Here is a 25,904-nt window from a genome sequence, read left to right on the forward strand (position 1 = left end):
CATTCAGAGACTGCATTTTATTAAACAACACTGGAACATCCCTTGCTCTGGGCAAAAAAGTCATTAGTGCAGCTAGTTCCACCCCCTCTTATGCATTTGTATTTGACTTGGAAAGGTGCATCTTCTTCAAAAGTGCCATGTTTGCCTTAAGGTATTACAGACAAGTCAATTTTCTTTCCTAGTAATGGGAGTACATATCCTTTTGAAGTTTTGGGTTTTGTTGGTTTGGGTGTTGTTTTTTTTTTTTTTTTCAAGAGTTACTCATGACTATCAGGTGGTTGAAAGTGTGATAATTAATTTTGAAATTACCCGATTAGATTTCTCTGCAGAGAGTGGGTTATTAATAGCTAAAGAGTTCAAAACTCTGAAAATCCACCCACAGTTGAACTGACATGCCAACATAAGGCTTATTTTGCCTTTGCTGTCAGCTTCTATCATTTAGACGACTTATTATTCAGCTTTATAAATGGCAAACATCATTACAGCAAACCACTCTAATTTGAGTAAACTGAAAAACCTGCTTTTGGATCGTCACAGTTTAAAAATCTAACTTTCCACCCAATAAAATAAAATAAGGATAAGCAGAGATAAATCCATGTATAGCAAATAACCCTTTTAGAAACTTTTTGGCATTGCCTAAGCACTGAATTTTTAATCTTATGTTACAAATTCCTGCATCTGAAACTGAATTTTTTTCCCTGTTTACTCCTTCAGATGTTTTAGAAATCATGCAAAGAATAGAACAAGGCTTTGTCCAAGCTGTGACCTAATTTTATGCACAAGTCATAAAATGAACAAAGAACAACCACCTGCTATGGAAGTTGTTCAGTAAGTACATGGAAGATATGGCAGTACGTGGAGTAAGAAGGGTGTTAGTATTAATCAATTATTTCAGTAGTGTAAGATCATGTTTATCTCAAAAAAATTCAAGGAAAAGCTGTTTAAAAATGTGGCAGTAATACAACATTGTAAATGTCAAAAAATGCTAAAATCCTGAATGTGCAGAAAACTACCTCAAGTCTGTATAAATTATATCAACACTTTCTCCATTATGCAAACACTGTTTTGAAGCATTATGCTATTAGAGAGTTTCTCCTCCTTTCTTCATAATATTTATCATACTTGCACACTTCATATGAATTTCATTGTCACAGTGCTGCCAAACATTTTTATTGACACATTTTTGTATTATACCTTATTTGGATGAAATGTCACACATTTCCTAGTGAGGGGAACAGGAGGGGCAGACACTGATCTCTTCTCTCTGGTGGCGGGAGACAGGATCCATGAGAATGGCCTGAAGTTGTGTCAGGGGAGGTTTAGGTAGAGTAGCAGTGAAAGGTTCTTCACCCAGAGGGTGGCTGGGCACTGGGACAGGTTCCCAGGGAAGTGGCCACAGCACCAAGCCTGACAGAGTTCAAGAGGTGTTTGGACACATGGTGTGACTCTTGGGGCTGATACGGTGCAGGGACAGGATTTGGACTCAACGATCCTTATGGGTCCCTTCCAACTCAGCATATTCTGTGATATATCCCTTTCCAAAAGGTGCACAGCCTTCCCAAGATGAAATTCAGACAGTGGGAGATATTAAGTTCTCTGCCAAACACTGGCAATATTTTAACTACCTTTCTGATATATTTCAAGTGGAAGATTCAAGTAAAATTCATCTAGTATTAGCATAAATATCTTTCATAGACTCCTAAGCAGTATAAAAACAATACAATGTAAAAAAAATAAAGGCATCTGACAGCAGCAAATAATACTCAGAAGCCAGGAATTTGCAGGAAACTGGGAAGAGAAACAAAATAAAGCTGGTAAAAAAAAAATCAGGGGACAAAAAGACAAAGATAATGATATGCATATCAGGAGAAAAATGTAGTAATGATAGTCCTCTTGACATTTTGCTACATGGGGGGAAAAATAAAGCAGTGTTCAGAAAAAGCATGTGCTATATTTAATCCGATACGTATCATCCTTCTTTTTCTGCAGAATCCAAAACATTTTCCATTTCAATGATAATTTCCAAGGATGTCAGTACTGGAGTGGTACTTAACATATTAAAAAATTAAAAGCAGATGTTCATAATTTCTGTGAGAATTTTGAAGAGGGTTGGCTGACAAGCTCTCAGTACTACTGAGAAGTGATTTTCAAAGCCTGAAACACCTGGGAAATTTTACAGGACCAGAAAAATGCTGAAGTCACTTTAGCACTTAAAAATTATAAGACTGGGGCTTACGCTGAGTGAAGTGCCTACCCAAAGAGCACACAGTACACTGATGCTGATGGGGTCAAAATAACACTTAAAGTACTGTCACCAGTTGAGATAACCTGGGCACCTGTATCATGGCCACTTTGATAGCACTCCCAAACAAAATATTCAAACAGAAAAATATTGTATTTTATCAGTTAATAACTAATAGCTATGAAACATGAATAAAAGTTTCTTGGTGAATTAAGCAATCTTTTCAAAGGGGAACACAAGTCTAGGTGTAAAAAAGCATCAAAACCCAGTTAGTTTTTCCGAGATAGTACACTTTATATAAACAATGCTGTGATTAAAAATTTTTAATTACTCAAAACAACAACTAACCATATGAACTGTTACATCTCAAAATAAGGATGAGGAATCACTACTTAGGAGATGTATTTCTCTTGGGACCCCCAAGAATACCTCCTCAGTTCTACATTTTAAAGCAATGTTTCAATTAATGGCCTAGAAGAGAAAAATTATTAAGTATAGCATTTGTGAGCCATATACAAACTGAGGAAACTAAAAATTTAAAAGTAATGAGTAGTAACATGGAAAAACCTCATGGGCATAGTCAGCTCACATGTAGCTTAGAGCCTCATACATGAAACATTGTATCTAGAAACAAAGAATGCAGAGGGCTCCACCTGGGTAAATAGTTTCTACAAAGATAGGTGAAGGTGGTCACGAGAAATTCTCAGAAAAATGTAATTCGGAGGATTACATGGTCCTGAGATGAGTAAACACAGCAATGTCAAGTAGAGAGGCTCAGATACCAGCACTTGACCAATCAGAAATACCCACAACTTGGGAATGATGGTTGAATTGAAAAGGAGTCAGAAGTGCTGCAAGAATGATCATGTGCTTACAAAGCCTGCCTCACAGAGAGAGGTTCAAGGTGATAATTTACTTAACTTGTCAAAAACAAGAATAAGGAATTGACTTCAACAAATGATTGAAACACTTAAAACCCCATAATTTTCACAAAGTAAAAAAAAAAATTAGGGTGAAGATAATCACATTGTTGAAGACTGCCCAAGTTGAGATTCCAGTAGTGTGTTCAGGAATCTGATTTTACAGGCCCCCAAAGATATCAAAATCAAGTAAGTCTTGGTAAATTCTGACCTCTAACAAAACACACAAGTTATCAATAAACAACCTTCCTTCCTTGTCAGGACAATTTCTTTCTCACCTGGCCCTTCTATCTCCACAAGCAATTTCCTCGCAGCAGCAGCAGCAGCAGCAGCAGCAGCAGCAGCAGTGTGGAGTGTGCACGAGGGCCACCCTACTGCATGCCTGCAGAACAACTACCCATGGATCAGCCTTCCTGAGGAAGGTGTCCAAGAGGAGAGCAGACTATTTGCAGAAACCCTCCTTCCCATGAAAACTCAGTACTTCATGGGGACCGGGCTGCAGGCCAGCCTAATTGCTCTGGCAGCACCGGCAGCTGACTGCTTCCTCCTGCTATTTTTCCCAGGGGCCCTTTGGCCCCTTCAGGCTCACATGACTTAATCAAACCTGAATGCCCTTCTGGAAGATATGCAAATTATTTTTCAGTCAGACAAAAGTGTTTTGGCTCAATACTGGTGTTACTAAGTGAAGTTTAATGATGTGCTATACAGGTCAAACTTCACGGCCTAATGGTACTTTCTGGCTGTAAACTCAACAAGTGTATTACTCTCTAAAGGAGGTTTTAAAGCAAAATATTACTATATTCAGTATATTATCTAATTAGACTAGACTAAATACCAATACAAAGCAATATGACCTGTATTTTAAGGCTGGGTTTGTCAATGCTGGGATTTTTGCACTTGGGAACTGTTGGCAGTTTGAGTTCAGCTATGGTTGCAGAGTACCACACTCTGCCTTCCACCTCTCTGTGACCTTGCACTGGCACATTTCAATGTGCTGTGCTGGGAGAAAACTAACTCAAGCAGCAGAAGTACTGAATAGTTTTCTGCCAGTTTAGCATGCTGAGACAGATCAGCACAAGATGGAACAAGTGCTGGAGCTGCCATAAGAAGGATGCAAGAAGGCAGTACCTCACTAGCCAGCAATTAGATCAGGTTATGCTGACATGGTACTGGAGACTTAATTAAGGCATTAGTAAAGTCTCAGACGCATTCAATTCTGAGAAGACAACACCTTCAGTTTCCAATTTATCTTAGGCATATGACCAGAATAAGTCTCTTTTTCCTGTCTAGCTCTTACCACAAGAAACTGAATCACTAGGATATCTTAAATGCTGAGCCTTTTTCCAGTGCAAAGTAGACTAAACCAACCGTAAATGTTTCATAGTCATGTGAAGCATAGTGGTTTGGTTTTAAAGCCATTTTAAAAAATGATTGTGAAGAAAGAAAAATTATATTGCTTCCAAGGTAATGAAAGTACAATTTCTAATAGAACAGGCTTCAACTTGCAGTATTCCTGGGCAACCCATTTGCATTGTGGGGTGAACATACAGTCCTGTATATTTCCCTTATTCATATTAAAGATATAGTGTGGGATCATAACATGCATTACTGGCAATAGCACTTAACTGAATACTGGACAACTCTACAGGATACACACACGTACTTTCTTGGTCCTCTTTCACCTGGTAAGATCTGAAAAAAAGATAAGGTAAGAACTGAAAAAAACCAAGGACACTAGAGGTAATGCTAACATAAAGATAGTGTCAGTTGTTCTCGTTACAGTAAGGCTTCTGGGATAAAGTGCCAAGCACTTAACTGGGAGCAGGGATCAGTTCTTTCTAAACAATAATGGTATCTCTACCTTATCCAGTCAGCTGTATGTCCTTGTATACATTACTAGAATTAACACTACACAGAACTTAAAATAATTTGTTGTTTATTTACAATCACCCTTCTCACATGCTAATGAGTGACATGAGCTCTTCAGAGGGAGAATTTACTTTTCTTGCCAATGCATCTTTGGCAGACTCTGCCCTCAAAATAGAAGATTTCAAGGCGGGACTGAAGGCAGCGAGAGGGAGGATAGTATGATATGAGAAGAATGCTTGCAATTTTACATGGAGAAAACCCAGCTGCCAGTTACTCAGACGTTTGAACTCGCACACAGATCCTCTTCTGTTTCATCAACAAAAAGTAGATGCTTTGATACTCAGTGGCCAGAGAAAGCCAGGGAACAGGTGCTCCTCTGTGCCCTAACCTGCCAATGCATTTCTAATAAAAAATGGCTGCATTAACAAATAATGCAACACACTATGCTTTGTCCCACTCCCTAGAAACATTTCTACTACAACACCTTCACTTCCATGTTAGACAAAGCCTACACAGTGTAGTTACTGGGCAGCTTCTTCAAACACACCTGTGACTCAGGTAAAACATTGTGGAATTGGGACTTTTCAACAAGCAAAAATTTAAAATACTTTAGAACTTTGAAACTCCTTCAAAACCAGTGAAATAATTTGCCTTTCTTTTGTTGTCTCGCAAGCTCCTGTCATGGTGCTGTTGGCCCTTTCCAAATCACTTGATGCTACTTGGAAGCAAGGGGATTGCATGCAGTAGTTTTATCAGAATACATCTATTCAGTGACTCTAAAGCCTGCAACAATGTGTATGCACAAAGCAATTGAACCATCACAATGTTTTAGTGACCCCTAGATGTCTTCTGGCTCTCAGGCATGGAAGTCACATGCTAATACTGTAGAAGACAACCAAAGGATATTTTGTAGAAGTGGCATCCAGACCAGGCTAAAACTGCAGAACACAGTATCCCTTCAGGTTCTCACCTGTACCTTAACGTGACTGGAAAAAAATTATATAGCGACACATGCAAAAATGGGAGAACAAATTCTGCAACAACTTTCAAAGATATTAACTCTAGTAGAATTTCAAGTAGTTCACTTAAAGCCAAAACTGAATTCTGTGAAAAGTCACCCAATTCATCCCACTTAGACTAATCCAATGTCAAGATTTCGGAGAAAACTATTTATAAAAGTGATCTGAGTTAAAAATATGCTTTAAAAAAATTCAGTACAAGTAGTGAAACGATAGAACAACACTGAACTGAGTATATCTGGAGAATTCCCCAGTTAGCAAAGGGAAAATAAATTATTGTGCAGAAAAATTAGCAGCCTACATGCTGCTCTGACTGCATTCAAGTCCTAAGAAGTTCTGCATTGCACTTCCAATTACAGCAGATGGGAGCCAGTCTCAGAAGCTTAATTGAAGGTATGTTCTGTGAGATGTTTTCGCTAACAATTCTTTCTCAGTGTGGTCACTTTTGATTATTTGGTTTTGTTTCTACTCAAAATCATCAAAGAAGACAAATAAAATGCTATTTTTTCTTTAAGGCTCAAGGATAACAATATCTGTCAAATCCATATTTACCTTGAAACCATTTTAAGTTCAAAGTGATCTGAACAAGGTTTCTGAAGAGCAGAAAAGTCACTTCTGGATACCTCAATAACTTAAAACTGCAGTATTTTGAAGAAAACTCTATTGATATTTTCTTTAAATCATCTTTTCTGCAGAGATACAATCTATTTAATTCTGGATTTATTTATTTTTGCTTGTATTTCCTCAAAAAGCTACTATAGTCTGAAAATAAGATTTTAGAATAACTTCTGGCTATAATTTGAACAATCATGTTCCTAGGTTGTAAGGAATATGTTTGATGACACAGTTAACTCTCTAAGGATTCAGGCTCTTCTACAGTCAGTTACTACCATGCTCCAGTTTCAAAATGAACACTACTGTGTAACTTCAGGAGTTACGTAAATTCCTTTTGCCATGGTGCCTGTAGAAGAACTTACAAGACAAATAAATAATTTTCTAAGAAGAGTCAACTTAGTAGCAAGCAAATATCCAGTGTTTCAAGGCTGCTTAAAATATTAGATTAACTTAACACTCACTTAAGCTTCTTCTAAAAATACTTTAGAGCCATTCTTTAAAACTGTCATAATAGTGAGGTCTCTGCCCTGCAGAGTAGTCATAACTGAGAAAAAAGCAAAATTCTTCTCTACCTGTATCTCCGTTACATAAAAAATGCTCACAAAAAAAAAAGGTAATTAAGACAGATTTGCTTGTATGATGACACTTTCCTAATCTGAGTTTTACATTTTTAATATGTTCAGTTTGTACCAATTAGAATAATACAAATATCCACAAATTAAGTATTGGATGTATTTGACCTAGTTTTTATTAAATGTTTAGCAAATGCTCAAATACCAAGTGAGTAAGAAAAGGCAAAGGAGCAAATGTTAACAATTGGGCGAATGCTACACCTCACACTCTGCTGAAACTGTTCCAGGTCTGAATGATTTTAAGGTGATTATGTGTACATTGTGTGTGACAATCCTCTGCACCAAACCACAACAAACAGAGCCGCCACTTTCACATTTACTCTCTGCAGGTTTGGTTAGTTTTCACATGAATAGATATAACTCTTGAAATCCAGTTCTATCAACCATAAAGCCTTTCCTCCGTTCCTCCAAAACTGATTTTAATATCATCCAAAGAACTGTTAAAAAAGCAGGAAAATTCCCATAGGAAAAAACTTTGAGTCTAAACTGGGGAAGGGGGGGGAGGAAAGAAGAGAAGAACGACTGATATTAAAGGCTTTTTTATGTTACAGCTTTTAAATTTCAAATGCTTATAATGTTTTACTCACTCTTTTTTCTGTATTCAGAAAAGAGTTAAATTATTTTAATGGAAAGAAGCTGCAAGTTTACATGCATCTGTCTAAAATTAACTGTTTATCATGAACAAAAAAGTGTGAGTTCATTAAGGCTTTGATTCCATCAAATTTGATCTATACAGATAGCTAAATACTCTTAGTTTTACCCATCCAGCCAAAACTTGTATGTCCAAAGATTACTTAATTCAATCCAACAGGTGGAACTCCAGGTTATAAATAGAAAAATGAAGGTACAGTGAGATTAAGGGATTTGCCAAAGATACGGATTAACAGGCTTAGGATTCAGGAGTTGCCAGTTTGAATTTCTTTGCTTATCCCATATTTGCTCCAGCAAACTAAGTACAACAAGGACAGCAGAGAACAGAGGAAAATGCTAACATCTTCCATTTGGCATAAAGAAAAAAATATTTATAATATTTATAATACTGCATACTACCCTACTCAGTATCAGCTGTTTGACTAGAAATTGCCTTAACAAGCATCCAAAGTATGTCTATTATCAGAAATAATATTTTGAGTACACAAAATATTGTGAATCTAATTGAAGAACTAATCTAATTTATTTTAAATCAGCGTAAGACCTTGTAAAACAAAACTCTGGGCTCTGTGTGTGTATAGGGATGTTGCAGATATATTCTTCTAACAGGGAGAGCCAAAAGAAATAACAAACAAAATTTTCAGTAGCTGTATTACTTCTTTAAAAATTGCTTCCCTTAGTAAATCTGTTTATTTGCTGCCTCTGTGTATTGGGTTTGTGTGGCAAGGTTTTGGTAGTGGGTGAAGCTGCAGGGATGGTTTGTGTGAGTTTTCAGAAGCTTCACCCCCAGGTCTGACAGAGCCAATGCCAGCCAGAACCAATATCAACCCACCACTGGCCAAGGCTGAGCCCATCAGTGATGGTGGCAGTGCCTCTGGGATAACACATTTAAGAAGCAGTAAAAAAACGCAAACCCCAAACTGCAGAGCTGCAGCTGGAGAGGGAAGTGAGACTATGTGAAAGAAACACCTTTGCAGACACAAAGGTTAGTTAGCACACACCTTAGCACACACAAGGAGGGGCAGGAGGTGCTCCAGACACCAGAGCAGAAATACCTCTGTAGCTCTGGTGGGGCAAGGAGGTACAGAAATCCAGAGTGAGGTTGAGCCTAGGAAGAAGGGAGGGCTGGCTGGAAGGTGTTTTTAAGATCTGTTTTTCTCTTTATTCTACTCTTGATTTCTTCAGTAATAAATTCAATTAATTTCCACAAGTTGTGTCAGTTTTGCCCATGACAGTAACTGGTGAGTGATTTCTCCCCATCCTCATCTTGACCTGCAAGCCTTTAGTTATATTTTCCTCTTGATTCTCCAGCTGAGGAGGGGAAGTGAGGAAGCAGCCTTGCTGGGCACCTGGCATCCAGTTAGGGTCAACCCACCACAATCTGCTAAAGCTAGCAGTGTTTACTTACCAAGAAACAGATGAAGAACATTTTACTAGACTTTCTTTCTTTAATTTTAGTTCTGCAAGATATCTTAGCTGGGGTTCAAAGGAAACGCTTCAAGAGATTACAAAGTTGATTTCAGTGACCATTGATTCATTTCTTAACTCCTCTAATCTAATAAGATTTAATATGGTATTCACTTCCCTTTGCTTTGCTTAGGGGATACTTTAGATACAAAAGCTGGGGAAGATTTATAAGGGAAGAAAAGCATCATGGAATAAAAAACTTTCTTAAAAGGTTTATTGATGAACTTTACAGAATAGTGAGTGCCAGAACAAATTAACACAGCATCACTAGAAAGACACATTTTGTTAAGGGTTTGATGTACTAATCTGGAAAACAGAAAACATTTGAAATGCAGAGAGAAATGTAATGTTTAAGTTGAGTCTCTTCAAGCACCAAACTTATTTTCATTTTCACCAATGAAAAGGCTGTTCTACCTAAACTCCTAGTGTAAACAACAGCAGAAAGACAGTGACCAGAAGCCCATCTAACTTTTCAAAACTACCCTATGGATCAGGCACTGTCTACTGACTACCAAAGAAGTGCATCAGATTTTGAGTTTGGGCATCAAATTTGTATACTCACAGGACAAGGCATGACGGACACAACCTGCAACAACGGACAAGCTCCAGCAGGTATTCTTTAGTTTTGGCTTTAGCTACACCTTGTACATATTCAACTTTCCCATGGAGCAGCCTCTTCAGAGCAAATGCCAAAATCCCACTTTGCTGGGTTTGAGACCCAGAGTTCACCTTTTAAGCCTGTTTTTCCAGATAAACAGCAAGACATGACATAGCCAGATCAGGTTCTAAGCTTCATAGTTTTACTCTTTAAATGAAAGAACTCAGAAGATGGCCCTTCACAGAAAAGATGTGTTTAAGAAATCTTTCACTAGACATTGCATGCAACTTGCCTAGCAGACTGGACCCAAGGGGAAAGAACAGTCAGCTATTTTATAAGGTGGTCCCTTGAAGAACAACATGCTTGAACAAGATTCTACTCGTTGGTACTTTGAAGCTAAGCAAAACAACAAAAGACTGCAACCTCTATATAAAAGGGAAATAGTCTGAATTTACAATGAGGGAACATGAATAAAGAATATACTTCAGCATAAAAGTAGCTTCTATTTTGAGCTCCTTCAAAAGGGAAAATCTCTTGCCAATTTTTAACCTTTAGAAGCCAGCAACTTCTGTAGATCAAGATTGCCTTTCTAAGTGATACAGTTACCAGCTAAGCACCAGACTGCTTATGAGCTAAGGCACTTTCAGACACAGTACACATTAGTACTGCACACACATGAAATAACCTTCCCCTCCTGAAGAGCGAAGAATTGTCAGGAAAATACTACTGAGCATGTGGTTCTACAACAGAGATGATGAACTTGACGACACATGTTAACTAAACTGATTTCTATCTTGCTCTAAAGACACCGTTGAGAAATGCATGTAGCAAAGGGGGTTTGTAACATCAAACTTGGAAACAACTACAAATGCAGCCGACATCATCCCACACAGCTCATGCACAGTGATCTACTATTCTGAGTAAGACAATGAGTACTCTCAAAACTTTTTAAAAAGAAAAAAAGATGACAGATTCTTACAAACAATTTATCTAGATGGTGCTGCTTTATGCTAACATATGTGTGTTTTCCTACTTGTTTCATGGTAAAACAATCCTGTATCTGTAAAAAACACAACTTTAGTATATAAAATTATAGTAATCTATCAAAAGGCCAAACATCTTGAATTCTGACTATGTGAACTTCAGCTAATTACTTCATATCCCTGTCTCACTTTCTGGAACTCTGAAGCGAAAATAGTATTGTCAAGAATTTTTGGGAAGCTTCATTCCCTAATGTCTGTAAAATACCTGGAGATCCTTAGAGAGCAGGTACAGAAAAGTACCTGCTCAAGTTATCAATAATCATCATTCTGAAATTAAGACATCACATTTGAGGTCCTGTCCATCACAGAAGAAAACCATGAAACACTTCTCAGCACCTTAAGGACAATTACACTTGCTCAGTTATTTCAAACTTCAAATCCAAGTTATTTGATAAAAGAAGTTTCCAGTCAAAGTAGACAGAAAAATTTAAATTCTTTCAGGAATAAGCTTCAATATTAACTGCTCAGTATCCTAATCATGTTAACTAGCATTTACTTTGCATTGTAACTTCTCACAGTACAGCTATCCCTCTGCCTCTGCCAGCAGAATGCAGAACTACCTAATAGCAGCATGGGGAATGGGGATGAGAAAGAGGAAATAAAGAAAAAGCTTTGTTTCTGACATCAGATAGTGATGCAGAGACAGCTTCATGCCAAAAGCACTGACAGCTTGACTTCTTTTCAGATAATGCATAAGTTATTCTGGTAATTATATAAGGGAAATTTGAGTGAAGAGTAGAGGAGCACTTTGAATATCCAATACTTTAACTCCAGCAGAAAGAGTACAGAGAAAATTAGTAACAGATAAGCATATACGACAGCTGGAAGGAAACAAATATTTGACAAACAGATGATCAAAACAGAGATAAATAATAAAAATTGGGCAGGTAAAGAGCTGACAAGAGAAGGGGATGACTGTAGCTCACAGTGAGTTTGTCCTACAACACAAAGGAACTGAAGGGGAAGAATTGCAATTCCACTCAGGACAATATTGCCTTTCCTGTCATCTCTCCTCCCTCTGTGAAAATGAACACTAGTAACACTTTGGAACCTCACATACTTGCACTTCCAAACAGAAAAAACCAACCTCTTTTCAGATGTTCAGTTTCCTTTAGGTTTATTGTGTACTCCATGTACTCTCCAGCCTCCCTTGATGCTATGGCTTCTTCTGTTGAGGAATACCAGGTTACTGCATTACAAATATTACCCAAGTTCTGCTGGAGAATCTGTACAAATTCATTAAATTAGCTGAAGTAAATTTTGACTGCTTCTGGGTCTGAACCTTAATGCAGGAAAACCTCAGAGAAGACAAGATTTGACAAGTATCTCTGTGCACTAGAATTAGCAAAGCTTTTATCCTATGGATTTTTGGGTTTTTGGCTAACTGACATCGCAGTCTAGGAAAGTGTGAACTTCTGTGGAAGCTTTTCCTGTGCCCAAAGCATTTCTAAGGTCTTTTTCTTTATACCTGAAAAACCATTTCACAGAAGTTTCAGAAATGTATCTACCTGCCAATTAGGACCACAACCCTGGATTTCAGGAGAGCAGATTTTAATGACTTCAGAGATCTCCTTGGAAGAATCCTGTGGGATATGGCTCTAAAGAGAAAAATGGGTCAAGAAGAGATTGATATGTAAGTGTCTTTTCATCCAAGATACAGAAAGGTCCATTTTTCCAACAGAAGTTATGAGATTCATGCTTAGCAGGAGCACAGAATGCAAATCACTCTCAGATCAGCTTATGAAGGAAGGTATCACAGACTGTACATTACCACAATCACGTCCTGTGACAAATTCAAAACTGATCAAGCTTAACTTATAAATATTAAAGACTACATTTCATAACTCATTTGCAGATTACAGGTTTTCCATAGTAATACCTTATCCCCATTTCACAGAGTAGCAGTAGCATATCAAAGTACTAATCATGCATGCAGATCACTTCTACTGATACTCATCTAGGATCCTTGAAAGAGGCATAACAAAGCATAAGGCAACAATCTTTTTCATCATAAGCAACAACTTTATACATGATCATACTGATTTAAACCAGACTTACAGATGTTTACTCAGGTAAGGCAACTTTAAAAGGATGCAAGAATTTCTATACCTAAGCATGGCTGTATTGTTTAGCTAAACTAATTCAACATCACATTTTCAGTCAAACATGGACATACTGAATGGAACCAAGGCCTCTAAACAAAGTGTGAAGTACGGACTTCCTGAAAGGTTTTAAGTTTCTAGGATCCAATTATCTTGCCTAACAAGAAAAGGCTTACTGGAAGAGTTCAGTAATATAGTTACAGAAACAGAAATTCAGTCAGTCCTTTTAACACCACAGGGAAAAATCAGTTACTCAAAAGAAATAAATGGCACTCCCAAACTTATTTTATCAAAATAACTGAATGTAAAGTTTTGTGAGTATAACTAATAGAAGAAGAGGAAGAACAGGGGGTTAGAGATTGTAGTTGTGCAAATTCCCAATGAACAAAGAGAAAAAAACTCCTAGATAGAGGTCAGGTCTGCTCAACCCAATAAGAGAAACATATTGTAGAGTCAGGCACACACTATATAAATCAATGGTGTTAATTTAGGAAAGCTAGGAAGTGAATTTCCAGTGATGGAAACTATAAATAACAAGACCATCAGAGAGAAAAGCTGAAGAAGAACCGTGGATGATAAAGACACAAAAATTATTTGTTCAGAGATTTTCTGTGCACCTGGACAACAATACTTAAAAAGGTAGTTATCTCTTCACTTAAAATGATAACTCTCAGCACCAAGGCTATGTCAAAGACTTAACTGCATGTGTAAAGGAGAGTCCTTACTCTTCTGTTCATGCTGAACACACATTCCTCCTTCACAGTCTTCCTCCTCAGATTGCATCTACACTGCTCACAGCAGCTCAACACAGGGATGCCAGAGTTTATTCCACAGAAATGAGCACAGACACACCGTAGCAACACCCCCTGTACGTCAGCTGATCTGCTGAGACAGATCAACTAGGCTCAGACTGCTGTCAGAGCAATATAGCTCTGCAACTTCCAGGTCCCAAGCTAGTATCTTGAGAAAGTGCTGAATTGTACCATATGGAAATACAAACCCTGAGCTTAGGTTGTCTATACAAACACAGCATAGACACACACTTGAAGCCAACAGCACGGAGAGAAGTAAGCTTTAGGGTTCACTGAGAAGGGATGAAGATAATGCTTTCCTCAGTTTAGGCACTTTGACTTCTCAGGGGAGACTAAGAGCCAACATTGGGATGAAAGCAGATGTGGGCTTCACAGAGACTCTTCTCGTAAAACCTCTTTGCAGGAAGTCACAGTATAAGGAATTGAGATAAAACAAAATTTTCATCTACTTTCTCTACCTCTCTCTTTTTCAGCATCTCTGCTGCTGAAGAATAGGTCAGCAATATCATAAAACATGGAAATTAATGAAACTATGGCTTCATAGATGTTCTTCTGGATGATCACTTATGCATATGAAGTGTGCAGATCATCTTTCAAGACGTTACAAGCGAGAGAAGAGATGGACCAAGTTTATTTAATATAAGAAACATGACGCATTCAGAATCCCAGGCCAGGTCACACAATCTAGAACTAGTTTTGTTCCAGGGAACTTCCCCACAATTTGGAATACAAGCTCTTCAAGACTATATTGGAACCTAAAAAAATCTTAATTAAAAAAATCCATTTCAGTTGGTTTGAATAAGAATGCTGTCATAGGGATGGGAAACTTGCCAGAAGACTGCAAAGCAAATAGTAATAATAATTACCACTTGAATTTTGGATAATTGCTTAGAAGAATGCAACGTTACATTTAAATTGCTTATTTAAAAGTTTTGCTCAACTGAGACAAAAACTAAAGAACGTATTAATTTAATTTAATGACACAACCAGTGAAGAACTGTCAAAAGACACAAAATAGCCAAAAAACATTAGAAAACAAACGGAAAAGTTTATTGGTTTTCAAAAAAAAAAAAATCTAGAGAGATACACATCTGGAATATGAAATTGAAAACAAACATTTGAATATTAAGAAGAGCTGGTGTATGCTCAGAGACAGTTGAAAAGGAAATACAATACTGGGACAAAAAATAAACCCAAAACCAGATTAGACAAGGAGGATTTTCAATGTACTACATTTAATTTCACAAACTGCCTTGACAGAATGGTGTGAACTGAATTCAGGGAGAGACTAACTGAAGACTCCATCACTGACCCACTTGTACAAATGATTCCTGCAATGCATTTTAGATCTACATAATGCAAATGTTTTAACTTACAATGCTTGTAGATATATCTCACCATCTCTAAAATGTAACCCTCCACTTATTTCTCCCCAGCTTCAGAAATCCTTTGTCCTGATACTCCAGAGTCGTCAGTGCTTCCAGGCAGAGCTACATTGATAAATCATAAATAGCAACAGCTGTAACTGTAGGGCGAAGGAACTATGACGTGAGTAAGGCTGGAGATCAATCATTTCAGCCAAGGCTATTTCACTGCAGAATGAGTTTCCAGAAAACACTGCATTAAAATTCACAGCTTACTTATCTTTAGAACATACTATGAGATCTCACTGATTCATAAAAGATTTCCTATAATAACAGGGTATAAAATCTGATTTGGTTTTAATAACAAAAAGGAAAGGAAAAAGATTCTGATATTTACTGTGATTGTCACCATACTGTTCTAAACATCCCACTTAGCAGAGATTGGCTAAGCTAAAAATGGAGATAGTGTAAAAGCTTACAAGGGAGGGAGTAAAAAAAGGCAGAGTAATTGAATATAAAGAATAACATTTAGAAGCATTAGAATGACACTAGCAAAGGAAGGGATTTTGTAACGTCAGGAAAGTAATCTTGTTAGCAAAAATGCATTAAAATAGCATCTTTCAAAAATGAGCTGGGAGAAGAGTGGTCCATTTAGCTCTTCTCAATCTCCAGGTTACATGAATTACATAGATAAGATATTTCTTTCATTTTTGTAAGGAATCTAGCCTTCCTGGCAAATTCAAGTAGAGCTAGTCATAGAGGCTTACCACTCTTCTCATTTCATGACATAGCTTGTATCCTTGGTTATGGTAAACCTCCCTTTCCACAAGCTCCAGAGACAGCTAGGCTTCCAATTTCCTAATTCAAGTGTGCAGAAGCAAAGAGGTAGCCATCACACCATGTGATGAATGTGAAAGAAACACGGTCATTTTCTAAGATTTTATTTCAATATGAACAGTAACTATGTTTTGTCTGAAGGGGAGGCAAGTGTCTGCAAAAAGGATTCTCAAGCAATATAGTCTAACATACTTTCTGCAGCAGTTTTACATTTCAGTGCTATATCTAAGGTATCAAACAACAGCTATTTTTGCTGGAAGCAGTTCTAAATTGGGAGGGGGGGAAGTGCAAAGAAAGAAAAAAGGGAAAAGCTGTTGAAAAGCACCAAAGAAAGCTGGAGCTCTAGACAAGAAGTGCCAATGGTTCTGACTGAGCTTTCTGTTCACTTCTCAATACATCAGGCCTGGAACAAGTTTCTCAGTGCAAAATTTCTCTAATTGGCTGGAAAGCATTTAAGGAAAAATCTTTTTAATTAAAAACAGAGAACCAACAAGACATGAAAGCCATGGGGGTTGGGAGAGGCATATGTTGACCTTATGAGGCTTCACAGCAGAACTCTGCAGGGGCCGTTTAAACTGAGAAAGCACAGTTTTAATTAAAGAGTCCTGAGGAACAGACAATTCAAAAGAGCAGGTCAGATAGATTCCAAGAGGTCAATTTAAGCATAAGCAGAGGAAAAACAAGACTTCTGGCCATTCTGCCTTCCTCCGGGAGAAATCTGTTGCTAACTGATCATTATGCTTCAACAAACACTAGCTGTCCTCTAACCACCTCTGTGAGTGTTGTGTATCATTGGTACAAGTTAAAAGGAGGGCACAAAGGGTTATAGCGACTGGGGTAACAGACTGGTGACCTCTCACTAGTGGGGCTCCAAAGGGCTCCATCTTTGGCCCAGTTCTCTTCAACATCTTCATAAATGACCTGGATGTGGGACTCAAAGGAATACTAAGTAAGTTTATCAATGACACTAAATTGGGAGGAGCTGTCAGCTTACTCAAAGGCAGGGAGGCCCTGCAGATAGACCCCAACAAATCAGAGGGCTGGGCATTCACCAACCATTTGAAGTTTAACAAGGCAAAGTGCCGGATTCTGCACCTGGGATGGGATAACCCTGGATTTGTGGATAGACTGGGGAACAAGAGGCTGGAGAGCAGAGCCACAGGGAAGGGACATGGGGGTCCTGGTTGAGAGAAGGTGGATTCTGAGTCAGCAGTGCCCTGGCAGCCAGGAGGGCCAAGCGTGTCCTGGGGGGCATCAGGCACAGCATGGCCAGCCGGGCAAGGGAGGGGATTGTCCCGCTCTGCTCTGCACTGGGGTGGCCTCACCTGCAGTCCTGGCTGCAGCTTTGGGTGCCACAATATAAAAAAGATATTAAGCTGTTAGAGCTCATCCAAAGGAGAGCTACAAGGATGGTGAAGGGTCTGGAGGGAAAGCCATATGAGGAGTGGCTGAGGTCACTTGCTCTGTTCAGCCTGGAGAAGAGACTGAGGGGAAAGCTCATGGTGGTCTTCAGCATCCTCACAAGGGGAAGTGGTGGGGCAGGCACTGATCTCTTGTCTCTCTTGTGACCAGGGACACGACTCAAGGAAACAGCATGAAGCTGAGCCAGGGGAGGTTTGGGTTGGATATTAGGAAAAGGGTTCTTCCCCCAGAAGGTGGTTGGGCACTGAAACAGGCTCCCCAGGGAAGTGGTCACAGCACAAACCTGACAGAGTTCAAGAAGCATCTGAAAAACGCTCTCAGGCACATGGTGTGAGTCTTGGGATTGTCCTGTGCAGGGCCAGGAACTGGATTCAGTGATCCTGATGGGTCCCTTCCGACTAATATTCTACAATTCTGTAGTAAGAAATTCTGTGAAGTTTTTTTTCACAAAGAAACCTCAGTTTCTTGACACTGGATCACATTCATCTGTTTCCTTCTAGTCCTGGTATCACATTTCCAATGCATGGAATCCCAGATATGCTCATGCATACTTGAAAGTAGAACTCTGCATCTTACTAAGCTTCTAAAACCACTGGAAAATCCTGTAAAATGGAGCCAGCATATCACCAAAAATAAATCCTCTTAAGAAAAAATAAACAAGCAAGAAAACAAAAACCCCCAAACAACAAACTTTTCTTTACTTTTTGAAGTGTTATCATCACATTTACTGAAGTTAGTAATTTTTCCTTGCTATCCAGAGACAAAAGAAAAAATAAATCTCATCTCCAATCTAAGGGACTTTTAAAGGTCAATGTAACCAGAACCCATCAAGTAGAGAGCTAACATGGAAAAATAACATAAAATCTGCTATATTTCTCCATGAAGAGCTATTTCCCAGTAATTCAAAAGGATAAGGAATTAAGTAGACAAGTAACATCTACAGCAATTTCCCAAGAGGAACAGTAATGTTAGTGCATTTCAATTACTGTATACATGGTTCTGCACATACACAGATTGTTACATTTAAGCACTGCTTGTGTTCAGACAGATTTCTCTCTTATTGGCCATTTGAGAACTCATGGCTAGATGCATCTGCTTGGGTGAATGACATGCACATTCCAAGTCAAGGCATGGTCATTTCAAGACTGACAGACAAAGCAGTAAATTTCCCTGCTTCAAGGAGGAACAACTAGCAGCCAGATTAAGCAATCACTTCACTCATTTGTGAGATTTTGTCTACTTTTCTAAAATCCCAGTTAAACACTCAGAAGTGGAAAGATGGGTGTTTTGTTCGTTTAGGGTTTTGTGAGTTTGTATAAGCTTGGAAATTGCATCACTGTACATCTTTTATATTCTCCCTTGCTTCCCTCCAGCCAGGGTACAAGCTTTGATGTAAGTTATTTATTAGGTGGCCTATATCCTCATAGGGTTGGCATTTATGTAGGTTATCAGGGATACCCTCCACAGATGGAGAAAATTAAGAAGAAGCACTCACTCCTAAAACATGAAATTCAAATCTGGAATGAAATTTAAAGTAAATGAGAGAGGGGGAAACAGCAGTAAATACTTTTATGACAAAGGAATAAATAAAACCAAGAACATCCTAGAAGACGGGGAAGTTAGTGAATGTAATACTTCTGACAAAGGAAGGCAAAAGATTTAAGACATAAATCAGTGACAAAGAATGGAGCAATCCCTGCCCAGAAACAAACCCAGGAGAGAAAACTGGGGCAGAGCAGAATCTTGTTGTAGAAAACAAAGGATATATTTTCATCCTTTTCTGCACACAGAAATTCCATTGACATAAAACAGCCATTTGATGAATAACACTCCATACACCTGACACAGGGCATCAAATGCAGGAATTCTAGTTCAGGTCTCAAAAGCAGTATTTCCATATTAGCCCATGCTATATTGCTACTAATTTCAGAAAAAGCAGGTTGCTTGTCCCATGCTCTGTTGCATAGTATATAACCATAAGCAGAATTTCTTACCAGGACCCTATAACTTAACCTACCTCCTTGTGGTGGTTTGACCCTGGCTGGACACCAGGTGCCCACCAAAGCTGCTGTGTCACTCCCCCTCCTCAACATGACAATCAAGAGAAAATATAACTAAATGCTCACGGGGCAAGAGTAGGACAGGGTGAGATCACTCACCAGTTACCATCACAGGCAAAACAGACTCGACTTTGGGAAATTAAATTGAATTTATTACCAATGAAATCAGAGTAGGATAGTAAGAAATAAAACCAAATCTTAAACCTTCCACCCAGCCCTCCCCTCTTTCCAGGCTCAACCTCACTCCTGATTTCTTTACCACCTTCCCACCCCTAAGTGATACAGGGAGACCAGGAATGGGGCTGCAGTCAGTTAGTCACACATTGTCTCTGCCATTTCTATCTCCTTGCTCTCTTCACCAACTCCAGTATGGCATTCCACCCATGGGAGACAGTCCTCCACAAACTTCTGCAGCATGATACCCTCCCAAGGGCTGCAGCTCATCACAAACTGCTCAGAGTAGGTCCCTTCCATGGGGTGCAGTCCTTCAGGAATGCACTGCTCCAGCTTGGGTTCCCCATGGAGTCACAAGTCCTGCCAGCAAAGCTGCTCCAGCATGGGCTCCTCTCTCCACAGCTCCTTCCAGGAGTCTGCTCCAGCATAGGTTTCCCATGCAAACACAGCCAAAGAAAAAAATCTAGGTCTAGTCCATGCCTGAGTGTGCTAATGACCATATTTCACCCACCACATTGCACAGGTTCGGCTTCTTGCTAAATGAGTTTAATTCTTAAGTGGCCATGAATGTTATGAGTTCCCCTACACACAGGTATAGCAAAAAAATTTCCATAGCAAGTAAAACTGAAATGAAAAATATCAAGGTTCTAGTCCATAATTATGGCTAGAGAACCAGAGAAATTGGACTAAGTGGATGAAAATGTTGATAGTAATTTAACTAAAGTGATGCATTTCTGCCTCTAGTTAGTGTAAAAAGAAAATGTATATAAATGCATAAATATAGAGTTAAACATGTAATATTGATGCAGACTAAAAAGTATAGTTACTGGACTTCAAAGTTAGAAAAATATACACTGAACTCTTTTTAGGCCACAGCCGGAGCATAGCAACATCCACCCGAGCTTTTGTTCCTGTGCTTATTACCCTTTCTCTTCAAAGTACCTTGGTGGTTACTCCTGCTTCCACAGCCTCTTCCATACTCACATAAAACTACTAAAAGTCAAAGAGAAAAGAGATATTACAAAGCTAAAACTTTTCTGTTCTTTTCAAGAAATCCAGGTGCCCTTCATCTGGCTGAGGTTGATGCTGGGTAGATGAAGCCTGATGAAACCTTGCACTGAAAGTTCTGCAGTGGATATTTTCCATCAGAGAGCTTCTTCTCAATTTTTCAATAACATTCACCACTAACAGCTGCAGTTCTGGTGGATGACTTCTTCACTATTACCTCTAACTCCCCTATAGAAATATGTTCTAGGAGTCTACATTTTATTTTTCCTGACTATGACCTGATCTCAAATCAGATATGTCCTTACTGCATACATATCCTATCATTTACCTGAAATATTTAAAATATTATCCCTGAACTAAAGTAAATTACTTATAACAAAGTACCTCTCACAGGGAAGAAGGTGTTACAGACTGCATAGTCACTTACTTCAGTAGCTTACTACAGATTTTGTCATGTTTCACTATGGTTGTTTAATTGCCAAAGATCTAGATGGCATATGTCAAAGAAGTCTTTATTCACAGTCTTGCAACTCTGTTCATCAAAAGTACAAGTGTGGCAAAGCTTAGCCAGAGGGCAAGGTTTTACCTACAGTTAAGAGATGGTTCTAGTCTTTCCTGCAAAAAGAAATGAGGCTGAATAGCCTGAAAAAAAATGAGGCTTATAGTAAAAAAAACCCCACCAACATTCACGTTTGTACAGCAACTTTCAGTGTATTTGCTTAAAATACTAAATTAAAAACTAAAACAAAACATAATTTTAGTTGCATGTAGTTACAGGAGTTTATTTTGAACTCTGGCCAGTTCTGTAATACCTAATATACCAAGTGCAATATAAGAATAGCTAGACATGATAGCACAGTGCTGAGTATTTATTTTGGCATTGGAGCTTTTTCCTTGTGGGTAGGGGTGGGGAAGAGGTCACACAGTTGTCAGTGGTCCCTCTTCCACAGCCATCAGGATTGTGCAGCATCATTTAGGAGCTATGCCAGGACAAGTCAGGCACAGCTCATGTGGCAGCATTCACCACCGCACACAGCTATGAACCCAACCTCCTGCAGGCTCCTAATGAAACCACTCAGGAACCCAGCTGGCTGAGAATCTCAGCACCCCCTTCCCTCATGCTCTACACCCGATATTCTAACCTTCTCTGGGTCCCATCCACCAACCTCCAGCACTTTTTTTCCCCTATCCATCTCAATGCACAGGCCTACAATGTCCTCCCTCTGATCTATTGTTGCATGACATGCTGTTCTGTAACAGAAGTAGCACTGCAAGAAGGTGCTTCTACACTACTATATTCTGGGAGCATTTTTTAACCATTCCACAGGGAAATGTGATGTTGTCTCGCCATTAAGACCTTCAGAATATTAGAACACAATGTGAAGGGTCACTATTTGTAGTGCATTAATAGCCTAGCTAATGATTTTCAGGTAAAAGGAGAGCAGCAGATGCTGGAATACTTGCCTCCATTTTTCCCCACTGTTCGGAAACACCTCCAGAAGGTCCGAAGAAAAGATGCCCTGTTATGAGGGGTGGCTTGAACAAAGCTGAACTCGCGGAACAAGATGTGAGTTCCTTGCCGCACGCTGTTAAAACTGTGGACATAAAGTCAAAACACGAACGTTAGAAAACTGAACCAACATGAATGTTCTGGGAACAACTAGAACAGTAGCAGGAAAACCACTGGCCATTACATTTTGTGAAACCAAATCTCCAAAGTTTATACCCATCTGTTCTCTAGAGCGAATACTGTTTGCAAAAACCACACATTGAAATTTAATTATAGGAATTAGAGGTTTGTGAAAGTAAAATTCATTCTAAAGAATCCCGGCAAGGAGTGCCCAAGAGCCACTTATTTGAAAACAATCCATTGGAAAATGGTTCACCAAGAGTAACTGTTGTTTATCTGACCAGAAGATGCCCTTTCTTTTAGTACCATTTGAACTTCACGGCCATTTGCATTAGTTTTCTTCAAAGCCACAAAAAAACCATCCTCTTTAAGAGAAGCCTCAAGATATCATTTCTAGATTACTGAAACTTGACTATTGGATGTATAAAATTTACTGCAGTTGTGATGAAAAGCTGATTGACACATCACTAAACAATTTGCACTAATGCATTTTGAAAAGAGTAGCTGGTCATTATGATGGATCATTAAATCAACACTCACATTTTTGTATTTTAGTATAAATTCCTAAAATACAAGTTGCAAGCACTTTAGGCTAACTTATTACAGCAAACATTTGTCTTACAAAGGTTTCTCTGAAGTGCAGGAAGTTCTCCTTTGGGCATGGTAAAGCTCAACATACAAGAACAAAAGAAATGCAAATACAAACATTATATACCAAAAGGTATAATGACAGGGTTGCCTCAAAGATAGATTTTGTGCATTTCGCTCAGCATCATGCAAGTGGGACAAAGCTTTGAAACACTCCAGAGAGATCATTAAAACATTCACTTGGGACAGCAGCTTAGCTCTCCCTCATAGGAGAGAATTAATGAAAAGATACAAGTTTACTTTCATCACAGCAGATCCTCTCCATAGGTACCATCTCCAAAACAGACAAAATCCAGTGGTCAGTGTGAACCCTCTCAGTTTGGAATTTTAAATCACCTCTTTAAATATAAAGACTTTAAATCACTTTATCCTTCATAGTACACAAAAGGGTCTCACATTTGAAAGAGAATTATACCAGACAGAGTTGAGCAAAATTTAAAAAGTCATGTAACAACTGGGGCTGTGTGTATGTGTGTAGAGAAGTCATTCAATTTTTAAAAAAGGAATCACAATTTCTCATTTTTAATGTCCTGGTTCTCAAACAGCAAGCAAACAGAATTTGTTGTCATGTTTTGAAAGGTAGTACAGAACACAGTTTCTAGCCCCCCTATCCAGAAGAAAATGTAACTCAAATAAAGTAAGTACAATCTCCTTATAATTAAGAATCACTCATGACACTTAAATCCTGGAATTAGGAATATTCTTTCTGTAAATACCATGGACAAATACAGTATTTCATATTTATGAAACTTTATTCATGCAAAGTAAAGCACAACCATTGTCCCAAGAGATTAAAGTAAATAAATAAATCATGTGCCAGATCAAAATGTGCCAAAATTACATGACTGTCATTGCAAGTAAAGAGTATTCATTACAAAGCGCTGTCACTCACTGCCATAGAGTGAACAAGTTCAGAGTAAGGTAAAGTAACTTGCAAAAAGTCCCACAAGATGCCTGTGACAAAGCTGGAAATGGAATTTCAGATCTTCTCATCCCAAACCACAGGCTGTATGACTTCTTTAATTTCTGATCTGCATTGTTTTGCTGATGATTTGACAGATTGATGGAGAAAAGAAGGATACAGATGAAAAAGAAGAAACTTGGTGTAATAGAAGAAGGCAGCTTTCAGAAAGATAACACACATAAGGGAGACATTTTGGAAGAGGAAGAAAATGAAGGCACAATGATACAATTAAATGCACCAAATTATGCTGCTCAGAGCATCTACAGAACATGCAAATTTTGGAAGCACATCCTGGCATCCTTTGTAATGCAAAGGTCCAGACATGAAGCTAACATACTATTAATCCACAGCAGACAGCCCTACTATATTACTCCTTATTTCTAATAAGCAAAAACTCTAGTCACTTGCATTTTCAGCATGGGATGGCTCTAAACCTACCAGGCAGAAGGGTATGATATCATTTGTTGCTTACTCTGTTAACAGAGTGGGTGGATATGCTGGAACATCAGCACACCTGGATGTGCTGACAGCCAAGTGCCGCCAGCTAGCTGAGTAAAGGAGGATTTTGTTTAACTACACAATGGAAAGATTTTTCAACAAAAGCTCAAGATTGCAAGCCTGGGAGTCAGAATTTTATCCTAGTTAAGATGCTACATTTCAGACACCCTACTTTATAAATTCCTTTTTACAAGTAGTAGAAGTTCAGCTCAAAGGAGCCAGCCCATGATGGAGCTATCCAGCAAGCAGCCCAATAACAAATCAACAGATCTGTTCTCAGGCACGGTCAAGATCACTACAAGGGACAGGAACACTATATATTTTGAATAAACCATATATGTTGAAACTCCTTTATCATGGGTAGATGGGCAGTACCAAAATAACTTGGCCACCTTTTCTTTAACAGCTGCCCAGAGGTGAAGCTACCATAGATGTGGTAATCTTACAGGTAAACATTTCTGGAAGAAAGAGAAATTATGACAACCCAAAGTTGTTACAGGTATCCCAACAGCAAGTAGGGCCTATGACCAACAGCTTACCTATGATTTTTATATACATGTGAACAGATGTCTTTTCCAATTCTTTTTGAATACAAAAATGAAACAAGCTGCACTCAGAGGAATGGCTTAAGCAAGATATCAACAATAAAGATACAAACTTAACCATTAAGCTCAATCATTCTCAGCAAGTTTAACAGATGCTGAGATTCTTCCTTTACGATTGCTGAGTCTTCCTGCTATCTGTCCTCCTCTCACTGAACAGCTCATACTGTTAGCAAGGTTAAGTGGCCAGAGCTTTTCAGCACATTTGAAGAAAAAAGACTTAGGAAAAAAAAAAGGGTACCTCAACAAGTTATTACTTTATCCTCAATCATTTAGAAATGGGTTTGCAAACCTAGAAGCAGGGAAAATAATTTTTCACTTCTCTGGTTAACTTCTCTTTTTCCCCTTTTAGGCATTTAAAATGCAGCCATCTGCAAGAGATTCCTTCCAGAAGGAAGCTTTCAACAACTCTGCTATTCTCCAAGCCTCCTATTGCAAACCTAATGATTGCCTCAGTCCTCTACATTACCAGTAGAGTAGGCAAATTAGAAGAGTAACAACAGTTACTAATGATGTGATTTTATTTGTCTTGCTGAAACCAAGACTACAAATTGAATTGAATGTTCATTAGTTAACACCAGTTTACTGTGAGCACTCATATTTCACACAAGAATTGTTAGGCAACTTGTTACGCTGTTAACAAAACAGCTTTTTCCATTCACTTGTGAGAAAATCCTGGAGAAAGATGAGAGAAGAATAAAGCAAGGTTCTCACTTGATGGGGACAT

At 38.6% G+C, this 25,904-nt stretch overlaps 1 protein-coding gene across 2 annotated transcripts in view; it reads right to left on the minus strand.

The window, feature by feature from the left end:
- Nucleotides 1-25,904, minus strand: part of CSTPP1 (centriolar satellite-associated tubulin polyglutamylase complex regulator 1) — an 82,088-nt gene that overhangs the window by 34,257 nt on the left and 21,927 nt on the right. For both annotated transcript variants that reach the window (XM_069017285.1, XM_069017284.1), the window contains exon 3: nt 22,300-22,430. In XM_069017285.1, coding sequence (XP_068873386.1) covers nt 22,300-22,430 — 131 coding nt within the window. The remainder of the gene's footprint in view (nt 1-22,299; nt 22,431-25,904) is intronic.

This window comes from Aphelocoma coerulescens, chromosome 5 (assembly GCF_041296385.1).
Source record: "Aphelocoma coerulescens isolate FSJ_1873_10779 chromosome 5, UR_Acoe_1.0, whole genome shotgun sequence".
NCBI lineage: Eukaryota > Metazoa > Chordata > Aves > Passeriformes > Corvidae > Aphelocoma > Aphelocoma coerulescens.